The sequence below is a fragment of the Musca autumnalis genome, unplaced genomic scaffold (assembly GCF_047663935.1).
Source record: "Musca autumnalis isolate F117 unplaced genomic scaffold, ASM4766393v1 scaffold_3, whole genome shotgun sequence".
NCBI classification, from domain to species: domain Eukaryota; kingdom Metazoa; phylum Arthropoda; class Insecta; order Diptera; family Muscidae; genus Musca; species Musca autumnalis.
Window position 1 is genome coordinate 240,031,567 of NW_027411866.1, and position 14,559 is coordinate 240,046,125.

Here is a 14,559-nt window from a genome sequence, read left to right on the forward strand (position 1 = left end):
TATACATTTTTCCTGATATGTCAAATAAATCGAGTTAATGTACTTAGTCATCTTATAAGTGTATAGTCTAAAAGGCGTTTTAGGTTACTCTTTACTTCACTGATGGTTTTAGTTCGCGGTAGGATTTACATCACACTCATATTCTTGCTAGTTGAAACATAGCCTGTTCTAAAATCCTCAATCTAGGATGTTCTACAATGTTCAAGCGAAATGTCAATCGATTCGCAGATACACATACAAATAGAAGGATGAATGTAAACAACAAATGGGACAAAGGTAATTAGTACGAGAGAGTAGTAGGGGTAGTAATGAATGACGTCACAATGTAGAAGATAGTGAAGTGAATATAGAGAAGTATTAGTGAGGGGCTACAACAAAAAAAATAGCAAAATAAACTGGAAAGTAGTGACTAACCGATAAGGTCATGATTGTAGAAAATTCAATACAATAGTTGTTGTTGTAAAACTGATTCAAATAAAGTAACTAACGGGAAAATATAGTATGCAATAGTGGATATTGCATGTATATTTGTGGGCTGGCTCAACAATATTTTGCAAATATGTACGTTTTTGTGGTATATAGTTTTAAAAATTTTTATTGTGTGAAACATTATTATTTTTAAATGTTTTTTTTTTATTTTTAAATGTTTTTCCATCACCCAAAGACCAATAAGCAAGATTTTTTGAATAATATTTTTCCATCGCCCCAATATCAATACACGTGGATTTTTTTAAATATTTTTTCCAATAACCCAAACAATGGGGATTTTTAAATAATATTTTTCAACCACCCAAAGACCAATAAACGTGTGTTTTAATACAATCTCTTAACCACCCCAACACCAATAATCGTGGATCGCACACAAACACCAGAGCACTAGCAACATATCTAACAGATTGTCCAAATCTTGTTATACTTTCTTCTCTCTGTCCCACACGGCCCAATGATACATTGGGTTCGTTTATTGACGTATTCCTGCGGACACAAGGTCTACCATTTGTTGGAGGTAGCAATGCGGTTGCAGCTCTGGACTTCGAATCAGACCACAGAGCTCTGGAGGTAGTCCTCAAGAGGGAAACAAATGCCTTCCGTAATTTCGATAAAATCAATTTAGTTCGATTTCAGGACAAAATAAGGCAGGGACTCTCAGAAATTTGTCTGCCAGTGGACAGAAATGTTTCTCTTGAAGAGATAGACTCAACAGTTATTAATTTAGAATCAGTATTTAGAAATGCTACCGACTCCTCAGTTCCAAAGCAAAGAATTAAAAACATGACCCCTCCAAGGGTTATAGGATTTATTCGAGAACGGAGGCGAATCTGCCGCGCTATGCGCAGAACCAATGATCCCTCGCGAGTTAACACTCTTAAGGCGGATGTAAGTAATCTCGATCACATTATAACTGATTCGATTCGCATTTTTGAACATGAACGTTTCCAAAACTTCTTGGAGGGTATAAGAGTAGATAACAGAACCTTCGCTAAGGTCAAGGCTGCAGCAGGAGTTTCCTCCAGGGACCCAGTTGGTGAGTTAATAGACTCAGAAGGTATACATATCGTTGAAGACACTGCTAAAGCTGAATCTCTGGCTGATCAATTGCAGAACGCCTTTGAGTCGGCTGATGGAGCGATTGACCATTCTTTCCACGGTTCTATTTCCAGAGCTGTGGAGGGAATGGATGATCGGTCTCCCTTGGAAATGTTCTCAAGCTGCTTCACGGCTGATGGTTCGGCAATTGATAACGATAGATGGATTTGTTCTACCCAACTGTGTTAGCGAGGCTCTTGCAAGCAGACGCGCCAAAAAGTCTAGTGGTTTAGACAGGATACCAGACATAGCATTGAGAAAGGCGGGATCAGCATTATTTGGTTTCCTTGCCATTTGATTCAACCATTCACTGAACCTAGGGTACTTCCCAAAAGCCTGGAAGAAAGCTATGGTCGTACCCATTCTGAAGAAAGGCTCACCATCTAGTGATTGTGGTAGCTATCGTCCCATTTCCATGTTTTCAGCTTTTGGGAAGCTCTACGAGTCTTTCATACTCAAACGCCTTAAAAAAATTGTTGAAGATAAACGAATCCTAAAGGACTGCCAGTTTGGTTTCAGACCGGGTCACTCGACGTCCCATGCCCTTACTGTATTTTCCTCTTTTGTGATCAAGGGATTTGATAGGAGATTTGGGACTATAGCTGTCGGGCTTGACTTCGCCAAGGCCTTCGACTCAGTGTGGCATGACGGGATCTTATCTAAGCTGAAGCAATTTGGTTTTGATACCCAGACTTCCAGATTAGTGGCCAGCTTTCTCAAGGGCAGAAGTTTTAAAGTTAAGGTAGGTGACTGTCTCTCCACTGAAAGACCTGTTCGAGCTGAAGTTCCCCAGTTCCTTAGTTCTTTCACTAATTTAACTAAATCAATTGATAGTAAAAACTCTTAAAAATTAATAAAAAATTAAAAAATATATGTTTTTGTTATTTATTAAAATTTTACACCTAAATGTATGCCTGTATTTATCGCTCTCAGACAACTTGTTTAATAATAATGTTCAATGTGAAACATAGATGGTGTTAAAGCATGCATTTAATGATTGAAGTATAGGTGGTGTTGAAGACTGCATTTGACTTAAAACCCTATTTTGAACTATTCTATGTTTCTAGTCAATCTCGAATAATCAGTCAACCACCCATCGTCTACCTCTTGTAAATATATCGCTCATTTACTCAAAGAGTAAGACATCTCGAAAAATCGAATTTCGAGAAAAACGCGTTTTAAATTGCCGACTGAAATTTGACTTCCCAACTTAAAACGATTCCTCACAAAAACTAAAAAAAAAAAAAAAACTACTTGGACCATCTTTTGTAAAGAACCAGCCAGATATCAGTGCTTAATTTCCGTGCAAGTTCAAGCATGATTTGAAGTGTCTAAGTGCTTTATAACTTCAAAAACGTTTTTGATGATTTATGCCAAATTCCTTGATAAATAAGCTGTAATTCGTTGAGTTTTAGAGAAATAAAGTTGAAAATTTGACACAAGATAAAGTAGAAGTTGTAGAAGAAATAGAAATTGCTAACGCATTTTTTGTTATATTGGTTATGTCGTGTGTTTTCAGTTAAATATCTGCTTACAGTGACTTCAAGAAATCATCAAAAATTCTGAAAAAATAAAAATTTTAGAAGCTTTTTTTATCGTATCACTATATAATTAAGAATTTATGTAATCTTTGTCCCAATTTACATTAGGCGAGTTTACTTGCGGCAATTGTCAGTTTGTGGGTGAGAGAGGGTGTTGAGAGGCAAAGGGTTACCATATGCCTCACCTCTCTTTCATCAAACTGACAATTGCCGCAAGTAAACTCGCCTAATGTAAATTGGGACTTTGGTAAGACTGACCCAAAGAAAAAAAATGTTTTGGAACTTATATGAAACCTTATTTATGAAATGTTTGTCAAAAAACTATTCATTGCAAATCGGCCTACTAACCCATTATTTTAACAAAGGCATGTCACTATAAATCAGTAGTTATTTTTGCCACCAAAAATCGACTAGTAAGTATGTAGTTACGACATGAAGTAAATTGGTTACTTCACGTTTTAATTGACAAAAAAAAAAAAACTTCTGTTTTCTAGTGACATTTCACTGCTAAAATAATGGGTTGGTAGGTCGATTTGTAATGGGTACTTTTGCTGCGATTGTAAACAAAATGATTGTTTGGTTTATTGGTAAATGCAGAGAGAGAGAGAGAGAGAGAGAGAGAGAGAGAGAGAGAGGGAGATAGCTTGTTGCCATTATTTTGTAATGTGGAAAGTGACTCAGGTGAATGAATGCTTATGCAATTTTCTGATTCGAAAAAAGACAATGACACTTTGCGAATAAAATTTGACATTTTTACCAAAATATAAACAAATACATTGTCGTAACACATGTCTGAAACAGAAAGTCATTGTATTTATAAAGTACGCATAAATGTCACACAAAATTAAGGAAAAAATAATAAAATTATTTTTTACGACTTAAGGAGGAGTGCACTCGCACTGTTCACTCAGGCATTCACATTATATGGGTCAAATATGCAATTGCAAAATTTTTGTTGCAGCATGTGTGGATTTTTTGTTTGTTGGCAAATTTATAAATATATATATTTTTTTTAAAAAATAGAAAAAATATTTAATTTTTGCGGCATCTATATATATTTAAAATTAAAGAAAATGTTTTGTTTTTTTAAATGCATTTATTATAAAATATTTTGCATGTATATATTTGCCCAAAATTATGTATTGAATGAGAATTATTGTTATGTTTTTCATTATTTTTCTTAAGTGGTTCGGGTTCGCTTTGTTTGTCCCGTAACATTGTGAGTCCTCGTCAGCGTGTTAATAATCACGTAGCACCACTCAATTTAGTTGATTTGCGAAAAAATGCGGGACAAAATGATACAATTATTTTTTTGTTCAAAAGAATTAGAAGCGTCACACACGTAAAGAGAAGGGGGTAGAGAGAGAGAAACAAAATGATGTGGAGGTGGGTTTTCTTGGAACGCTTTATGATTTGTCTGAGTGCTATTTTTTATATATTTCTTAATTAATTTATGGTTTTATTTGTTAAGAAAATATTTTTTAATTTGTTTCTCTTTGATTTGCCTTTTTGTTTTTATTTTTTTAATTTTTTTTTTCTTCTTTGCCTTAGCCTGCCTACCTTTTTGATTTTAATGTAAACATGCGATCCTTATCCTCGTTGACGGCCAGCGCCAATTCACCCTCCAATATGGTGGGTATCATGTTGAAAAAGGAGTGGACGCGTGGCATGGACTGTGATCCCGGTGAGTTTTTATTCAGCATCATTTTTGATGGTTTGTGTTGTGTTTTTGTTGTGGGTGGGTGGGGAGGTGTGGGTGAGTATTGAGATTTTTTTAACTATTACTACTTGTACTGGGATTTTTTTTTTGATGTATAATTTAAAAATATTTTGTTTCTTTAATATTTTTAAATTTTCTTTATATAACAAAAATTCTTTGGATTTTGTTGCTTGCTTTATTTGTTGTAATTATTATTTATTTGTTGTTGCTTTTCAAGCATCACATGTATAAAATGACTTAGGAAAGTAGATTTGGTTTTCTTTTTTTGTTGTTTAGAATTAGTTGCTTTTTGTTGGTGTTGTTGTTGTTAATTTATCACAGTTGGAGATTTTTTATGTTTTTTACTTATTTCCAAAGGGGGGCCAATAACGGTAAAAATTCTTGTTTTGTTTATATTAAAATATTTCACATAAAAGAAAGCCTCCTTATGCTTGGCTGGCTGGGTGGGTTATTATATTCGCATTTTTTATTTTTTTTTCACTTGGTTAAACACTTTTTTCCAATTTCTTAAAATTTAGTTTTTCACTTAGTTTTTTTGCTTTACGTTAAAGTCACATTTTGTTTGGTTTTTTTAATGGAAGATTTCTTCATTTAAACTGCTAAACCTTTTGCACTTCTTTTTGCTAAGACCTGTTAAAAATTACTAAATTAATATTTTTGTGTAGGACTCCAAAGAGAGCTTCTTGTTCATGGCGGCCAGTTTTCAGGCCATTCATTTCAAATCTAGTTTTTAGTTTAATTAACACATTTAAAAAAAAATTGGTGGTGTATATTAGAAATTAAATTTTAATTATTTCATCATAAGATGACGCATTTATGACTTAGTGAGAAGTGGAGCCAACTCCTAGGTATTATTGGGAAGTTTGGGAAATCGCGTTGGTACAATACCCTAGCCAAAAAACCACGAAATTGATGAGTCAATGTGTGAACTCCATGGACATGTGAGGAGGTTCATAAAAATATGCTATTTTTGGAACACTTGAATAAGAGGTAGAACACCCTCTTCAACTTAAAATCAGAGTCAGCAGTTCATTATTTGCTTTGATTTCAAAATAATGACTTATACTACAAATGTTTTTAAAATCAAATATTTGCAAAAAGAAAAAAAAAATATATTTGTATGTGAATTAAAATAGAGGTGTGTCCAAGCCATCACACATTTTTGGGGAGGTGCAAAAAAATATATGTGAAATAAAAAATAAATTAAAAAATAATTAACAATGGAATTCCCCCACAAAATGCCATTGACATTTTGAAAAATATATTCCGTTATATTATTGAAGGTTCAATTACGAATGCTATGTTGTTTTTTTCAGCACTCTAGACATCAACCGAAACAATTCAGCCTGGCTGAATACATATTTCCATAGCAAATTTTATGGAAATCTGTAATTCAGCCTGGCTGAATACAGATTTCCATAGGAAATTTGTAATTCAGCCTGGCTGAATACAGATTTCCATAGGAAATTTGTAATTCAGCCTGGCTGAATACAGATTTCCATAGGAAATTTGTAATTCAGCCTGGCTGAATACAGATTTCCATAGGAAATTTGCAATTCAGCCTGGCTGAATACATATTTCCATAGGAAATTTGCAATTCAGCCTGGCTGAATACATATTTCCATAGGAAATTTGCAATTCAGCCTGGCTGAATACATATTTCCATAGGAAATTTGCAATTCAGCCTGGCTGAATACATATTTCCATAGGAAATTTGCAATTCAGCCTGGCTGAATACATATTTCCATAGGAAATTTGCAATTCAGCCTGGCTGAATACATATTTCCATAGGAAATTTGCAATTCAGCCTGGCTGAATACAGATTTCCATAGGAAATTTGCAATTCAGCCTGGCTGAATACAGATTTCCATAGGAAATTTGCAATTCAGCCTGGCTGAATACAGATTTCCATAGGAAATTTGCAATTCAGCCTGGCTGAATAAAGATTTCCATAGGAAATTTGCAATTCAGCCTGGCTGAATAAAGATTTCCATAGGAAATTTGCAATTCAGCCTGGCTGAATACATATTTCGATAGGAAATTTGCAATTCAGCCTGGCTGAATAAAAATTTCCATAGGAAATTTGCAATTCAGCCTGGCTGAATACATATTTCCATAGGAAATTTGCAATTCAGCCTGGCTGAATACATATTTCCATAGGAAATTTGCAATTCAGCCTGGCTGAATACAGATTTCCATAGGAAATTTGCAATTCAGCCTGGCTGAATACAGATTTCCATAGGAAATTTGCAATTCAGCCTGGCTGAATACAGATTTCCATAGGAAAATTGCAATTCAGCCTGGCTGAATAAAGATTTCCATAGGAAATTTGCAATTCAGCCTGGCTGAATAAAGATTTCCATAGGAAATTTGCAATTCAGCCTGGTTGAATAAAGATTTCCATAGGAAATTTGCAATTCAGCCTGGCTGAATAAAAATTTCGATAGGAAATTTGCAATTCAGCCTGGCTGAATAAAAATTTCGATAGGAAATTTGCAATTCAGCCAGGCTGAATACAGATTTCCATTGGAAATTTTTATTCAGCCAGGCTGAATACAGATTTCCATAGGAAATTTTTATTCAGCCAGGCTGAATACAGATTTCCATAGGAAATTTGGAATTCAGCCTGGCTGAATACAGATTTCCATAGGAAATTTGCAATTCAGCCTGGCTGAATACAGATTTCCATAGGAAATTTGCAATTCAGCCTGGCTGAATAAAAATTTCCATAGGAAATTTGCAATTCAGCCTGGCTGAATACAGATTTCCATAGGAAATTTGCAATTCAGCCTGGCTGAATACAGATTTCCATAGGAAATTTGCAATTCAGCCTGGCTGAATACAGATTTCCATAGGAAATTTGCAATTCAGCCTGGCTGAATACAGATTTCCATAGGAAATTTGCAATTCAGCCTGGCTGAATACAGATTTCCATAGGAAATTTGCAATTCAGCCTGGCTGAATACATATTTCCATAGGAAATTTGCAATTCAGCCTGGCTGAATACATATTTCCATAGGAAATTTGCAATTCAGCCTGGCTGAATACATATTTCCATAGGAAATTTGCAATTCAGCCTGGCTGAATACATATTTCGATAGGAAATTTGCAATTCAGCCTGGCTGAATAAAAATTTCCATAGGAAATTTGCAATTCAGCCTGGCTGAATACATATTTCCATAGGAAATTTGCAATTCAGCCTGGCTGAATACATATTTCCATAGGAAATTTGCAATTCAGCCTGGCTGAATACAGATTTCCATAGGAAATTTGCAATTCAGCCTGGCTGAATACAGATTTCCATAGGAAATTTGCAATTCAGCCTGGCTGAATACAGATTTCCATAGGAAAATTGCAATTCAGCCTGGCTGAATAAAGATTTCCATAGGAAATTTGCAATTCAGCCTGGCTGAATAAAGATTTCCATAGGAAATTTGCAATTCAGCCTGGTTGAATAAAGATTTCCATAGGAAATTTGCAATTCAGCCTGGCTGAATAAAAATTTCGATAGGAAATTTGCAATTCAGCCTGGCTGAATAAAAATTTCGATAGGAAATTTGCAATTCAGCCAGGCTGAATACAGATTTCCATTGGAAATTTTTATTCAGCCAGGCTGAATACAGATTTCCATAGGAAATTTTTATTCAGCCAGGCTGAATACAGATTTCCATAGGAAATTTGGAATTCAGCCTGGCTGAATACAGATTTCCATAGGAAATTTGCAATTCAGCCTGGCTGAATACAGATTTCCATAGGAAATTTGCAATTCAGCCTGGCTGAATAAAAATTTCCATAGGAAATTTGCAATTCAGCCTGGCTGAATACAGATTTCCATAGGAAATTTGCAATTCAGCCTGGCTGAATACAGATTTCCATAGGAAATTTGCAATTCAGCCTGGCTGAATACAGATTTCCATAGGAAATTTGCAATTCAGCCTGGCTGAATACAGATTTCCATAGGAAATTTGCAATTCAGCCTGGCTGAATACAGATTTCCATAGGAAATTTGCAATTCAGCCTGGCTGAATACAGATTTCCATAGGAAATTTGCAATTCAGCCTGGCTGAATACAGATTTCCATAGGAAATTTGTAATTCAGCCTGGCTGAATAAAGATTTCCATAGGAAATTTGTAATTCAGCCTGGCTGAATAAAGATTTCCATAGAAAATTTGTAATTCAGCCTGGTTGAATATAGATTTCCATAGGAAATTTGCAATTCAGCCTGGCTGAATATAGATTTCCATAGGAAATTTGCAATTCAGCCTGGTTGAATATAGATTTCCATAGGAAATTTGCAATTCAGCCTGGCTGAATACATATTTCCATAGGAAATTTGCAATTCAGCCTGGCTGAATAATAATTTCCATAGGAAATTTGCAATTCAGCCTGGCTGAATAATAATTTCCATAGGAAATTTGCAATTCAGCCTGGCTGAATAATAATTTCCATAGGAAATTTGCAATTCAGCCTGGCTGAATAATAATTTCCATAGGAAATTTGCAATTCAGCCTGGCTGAATAATAATTTCCATAGGAAATTTGCAATTCAGCCTGGCTAAATACAGATTTCCATAGGAAATTTGCAATTCAGCCTGGCTGAATACATATTTCCATAGGAAATTTGCAATTCAGCCTGGCTGAATACATATTTCCATAGGAAATTTGCAATTCAGCCTGGCTGAATACATATTTCCATAGGAAATTTGCAATTCAGCCTGGCTGAATACATATTTCCATAGGAAATTTGCAATTCAGCCTGGCTGAATACATATTTCCATAGGAAATTTGCAATTCCGCCTGGCTGAATACATATTTCCATAGGAAATTTGCACTTCAGCCTGGCTGAATACATATTTCCATAGGAAATTTGCAATTCAGCCTGGCTGAATACATATTTCCATAGGAAATTTGCAATTCAGCCTGGCTGAATACATATTTCCATAGGAAATTTGCAATTCAGCCTGGCTGAATACATATTTCCATAGGAAATTTGCAATTCAGCCTGGCTGAATAAAGATTTCCATGGGAAATTTGCAATTCAGCCTGGCTAAATACAGATTTCCATAGGAAATTTGCAATTCAGCCTGGCTGAATACATATTTCCATAGGAAATTTGCAATTCAGCCTGGCTGAATACATATTTCCATAGGAAATTTGCAATTCAGCCTGGCTGAATACATATTTCCATAGGAAATTTGCAATTCAGCCTGGCTGAATACATATTTCCATAGGAAATTTGCAATTCCGCCTGGCTGAATACATATTTCCATAGGAAATTTGCACTTCAGCCTGGCTGAATACATATTTCCATAGGAAATTTGCACTTCAGCCTGGCTGAATACATATTTCCATAGGAAATTTGCACTTCAGCCTGGCTGAATACATATTTCCATAGGAAATTTGCACTTCAGCCTGGCTGAATACATATTTCCATAGGAAATTTGCAATTCAGCCTGGCTGAATACATATTTCCATAGGAAATTTGCAATTCAGCCTGGCTGAATACATATTTCCATAGGAAATTTGCAATTCAGCCTGGCTGAATAAAGATTTCCATGGGAAATTTGCAATTCAGCCTGGCTAAATACAGATTTCCATAGGAAATTTGCAATTCAGCCTGGCTGAATACAGATTTCCATAGGAAATTTGCAGTTCAGCCTGGCTGAATACAGATTTCAATAGCATATGTACTTCCAACGAATTTTTACGTTTGTAACTTTTTGAAATATTCGAAATATTTTGAATAGTTTGACCGTTTAAATACTCAGAAGACTTCCGATTTGAAGCATTTCACTTGGAACCACTGTATACTTAGCGACATAGTTAATTTATAACAAAATGCAGTCAACAAAATAAGTCCGAAAACAAAAAGAACCGGAAATAGTTAATTGAAAATATCAAAAATAAAAATCCGTAATTATTTCATAACCAATTAAAATTCGTAGAGATTTTGGTTCGAATTTAATTTGCACCTGAAGACAACAACGGATACGACGAACTTAAAAACAAACACTACGTCATTTATGCAAGGGAAATGAACAGCGGGAAACTGGTTCAATACAAGTTATAATAATTAGTTAGCTCTTTTTGGAATCCCACAGAGAATTTACAGTTTATTTGCGGGTTTTTAATTTCAATATATTGACAGTTTACACATTATAAAACTTTTAGCAGGGCAATTAATTACAATTTATGGGATTGTTAATGCGTTTTAGAATTTCTTTTCAAATGAAAGCATTGCATTTTTTAGGCAAAATAGTTGTGAATCGAATAAGTAAGAATTTCATACTTTGATTTTTTTAATTAACATGAAATATTTGTTTCTTTTAAATTTGTCACACTGTTCCACTTTTCGCATTTGTTGGTTGATTTTTAGGCAGCTTGTTGTTTGTAATTCATAATTATACAACATTCATAAACTGAAAACGTAACATTTTTACAAGAATCGACATCTTGCATTTGTCTGCATAAATCAAACGCGCAAAAACGAATATTTTTTCTATTTTTTCACATATTTTCCTTCACCATTTTTTATGATTATTTCTGTTTAAAAAGCTGCCTCTTGGTATTTGTAATTTTCTTCTTAAAAAGGCAGTTGTGTTTTGTTGCTTCTTGTTTTTTTTTTAAGATATTATAATTTGTGGTCTCGGTTTCGGTCTTTTTATCTGGCGTGTTAGAGATGGTGTTTGCGCGTTTTTACAAAATATACTAAAAAATGAAAATGATTTTCATTTCGAATCTCCCAGCAGCGGTAGCAGCAGCTACTAAAGAAAAATATATTTTTTGAGTTTTGTATTTTTTGTTGCCCCCCACCACCACCACCACACAGCACAGAGACAAACGGAGGGACACACACAAATATTCCCCATAACAAGCCCACATATACAGACTTTGAGAAAAAGTCATCATCATCATCCACAATCAGCCTGGCTGGTGGCAAAGCAGCCTTATGATGTCTTTCGTATACAATATATGTATATATGTTCGTTCGTTCATATGTATGCATGAAACCCTCTCACGTTCCCGCTCAATAACCAAAGAATTTCATATTTTTTGCAAAACAAAAACAAAACAACATCAACCAACCGACCGACACACACATAACATGAAAATGAAAAAATATTAAAAATATACTGAAATCGCAAAGACGAAGCAGATGATGATGATGACTGTGAAGATTATTATTAAAGCAAGAAGAGAAACCCAAACATCAGCAAAAACCCACCAGCGCACAGAGGACGAAATCATTGATCTAGCGGCGCGAAAGTCAAAAAATCAAAGTATAAAATTGCGAAATGTTTTCCATTATATCGATTACAGACACTCTGCTGACTAAGATTTTGTTTTTACTTTTTTGTTGTTGTAAATATTCACTCAGTTATTCAGTGTCAAGTGCAAGAAATTTTGGCGGATCAGATTTTAATAAAATTTTTGCTAAAAACCTGATCTCATATTTGTTTAATTGTTAAATAAATTCGTAATAAAACTAAACAAAGTTTATTTTTATTGATAGGGGAGGGTTTAAGTTAAATTCAAATAAAATGTTTGGGGCCAGAAGTTACATAGTTATAAAGCAATAAATTTTCAAAAATTATTATTTTTTGTATGTTTTTAGTGCAATATACTTTTGTTGGATGGAGCGTAACTACAAAGGTCCACCGAGGTTCGGTCCAGTTATTTTTTTAATAATTAAATTGGACTCCCTAGATTCCGAATAACCAAAATTTAGATGCAAATACCTGCAAATCTTGCTGATAAATGGTCTTGAAAAATAGCTTAAATCCTCAAAATACCAAAAATCTGTCGGTACGGTTATATGGGGCCTATATCAAAATGTAGACCTATGTTCGCAATTTTTGGTGGAGAATTTTTGTGTCCACTGGGAACCCCAAATACCAAATTACACCTAATTTGGTCGGAAAATGTAGCTTTAAATCCCCAAACTACTGAAAGTCGGGAGGTACGTTAAAAGGGGCCTATACCCAAACGTGGACCTATGTCCACAATTTTTAGTGGAAAGGTTTAGTGATCACTAGGAACCCTAAGTACCAAATTACAACTAATTTGGGAGGAAAAGGTGGCTTAAATCCTCAAAATATCGAATATCAGGAGGTACCGTTATATGGGTGCTATGCCAAAATATTTGCCTATGTTGTTCATATTTAGTCCATAATTACCCACAGACACAGATCGAGTTTGTGCAAAATTTCAGAAAGATATCTTCATTCGTTTCCAAGTTATTAATTTCGCGCCGCTAGATCAGTGGTTTCGGCCACTGTGCAGCGCCAGCCTCAAATCATATTTGGAGCAAATCATCGCCATGATTGCATTCATCGTCATCTCGCCATCGTCAACATCATCATCGTCTTGATTTTGATATTAAAATTCCCACATAAACGAGTTCATTTTCATCATTGGATCAGATAGGAAGAAATGTATTATTGCCTTGAATATTATGATTTGCGAGCATGCTACATGTGGCATCATTTTTTCTGCCATTAAGGTGGATTTTTTAAAGAATATTTTTTCCAGAAACAACAACTGGTTTTAGGATTTTTTGAAGAATATTTTGAATCGAACAACAGTTGTGGATTTTTTAAAGAATATTTTTTCCAGTCGTGGATTTTTTAAAGAATATTTTTTTCTAGTTGTGGATTTTTAAAGAATATTTTTTCCCAGTCGTGGATTTTTTAAAGAACATTTTTTAAGTAGTGGATTTTTTTAAAGAAAATTTTTTTCAGTCAAGGTTTTTTAAAGAATATTTTTTTCAGTCGGAGATTTTTTAAAGAATATTTTTTCCAGTCGTGGATTTTTTAAATAATATTTTTTTACAGTCGTAGATTTTTAAAAGAATATTTTTTTCAATAAATTTTTTAAAGACTATTTTTTTACAGACGTGGATTTTTCAAAGAATATTTTCCAGTCGTGGATTTTTTAAGGAATATTTTCCAGTCGTGGATTTTTTAAGGAATCTTTTCCAGTCGTGGATTTTTTAAGGAATATTTTTTCAGTCGTGGATTTTTTAAAAAATATTTTTTCCAGTCGTGGATTTTTTAAAGATATTTCTTCCAGTCGTGGATTTTTAAAAGAATATATTTTCCAGTCGTGGATTTTTTAAAAGAATATTTTTTTTCAGTCGTGGATTTTTTAAAAAAATATTTTTTCCAGTCGTGGATTTTTTAAAAAATATTTTTTTCAGTCGTGGATTTTTTTAAAAAATATTTTTTTCAGTCGTGGATTTTTTAAAAAATATTTTTTCCAGTCGTGGATTTTTTAAAAAATATTTTTTTCAGTCGTGGATTTTTTTAAAAAATATTTTTTTCAGTCGTGGATTTTTTAAAAAATATTTTTTCCAGTCGTGGATTTTTTAAAGAATATTTGTTTCAATAAATTTTTAAAGAATATTTGTTTCAATAAATTTTTAAAGAATATTTTTTTCAAGTTGTGGATTTTTTAAAGAATATTTTTTTCCAATCGTGGATTTTTTTAAAGTTGTGGATTTTTTAAAGAATATTTTTTTCCAATCGTGGATTTTTTAAAGAATATTTTTTCCAGTCGTGGATTTTTTAAAAAATATTTTTTCCAGTCGTGGATTTTTTAAAGAATATTTTTTTCGGTCGTGGATTTTTTAAAGAATATTTTTTTCAGTCGTGGATTTTTTAAAAATATTTTTTCCACTTGTGGATTTTTTAAAGAATATTTTTTCCAGTC

The 14,559-nt window shown here is 33.7% G+C and overlaps 1 protein-coding gene across 39 annotated transcripts in view; it reads right to left on the reverse strand.

The window, feature by feature from the left end:
* dnc (phosphodiesterase dunce) overlaps positions 1-14,559 on the reverse strand; it is a 1,334,769-nt gene that overhangs the window by 45,516 nt on the left and 1,274,694 nt on the right. For 2 of the 39 annotated variants that reach the window (XM_073977515.1, XM_073977511.1), the window contains exons 1-2: positions 11,374-11,558; positions 4,689-5,478 (exon numbers count right to left, since the gene is read on the reverse strand). The exons of 33 other annotated variants lie outside the window; for them this stretch is intronic. In XM_073977515.1, the coding sequence (XP_073833616.1) occupies positions 4,689-4,834 (146 nt within the window). In that variant the 5' untranslated portion in view covers positions 4,835-5,478; positions 11,374-11,558. Of the gene's footprint in view, positions 1-4,688; positions 5,479-11,035; positions 11,615-14,559 lie in introns of those variants that run through there. 4 more of the 39 variants (XM_073977513.1, XM_073977510.1, XM_073977512.1 and 1 more) reach the window with 3 other exon arrangements.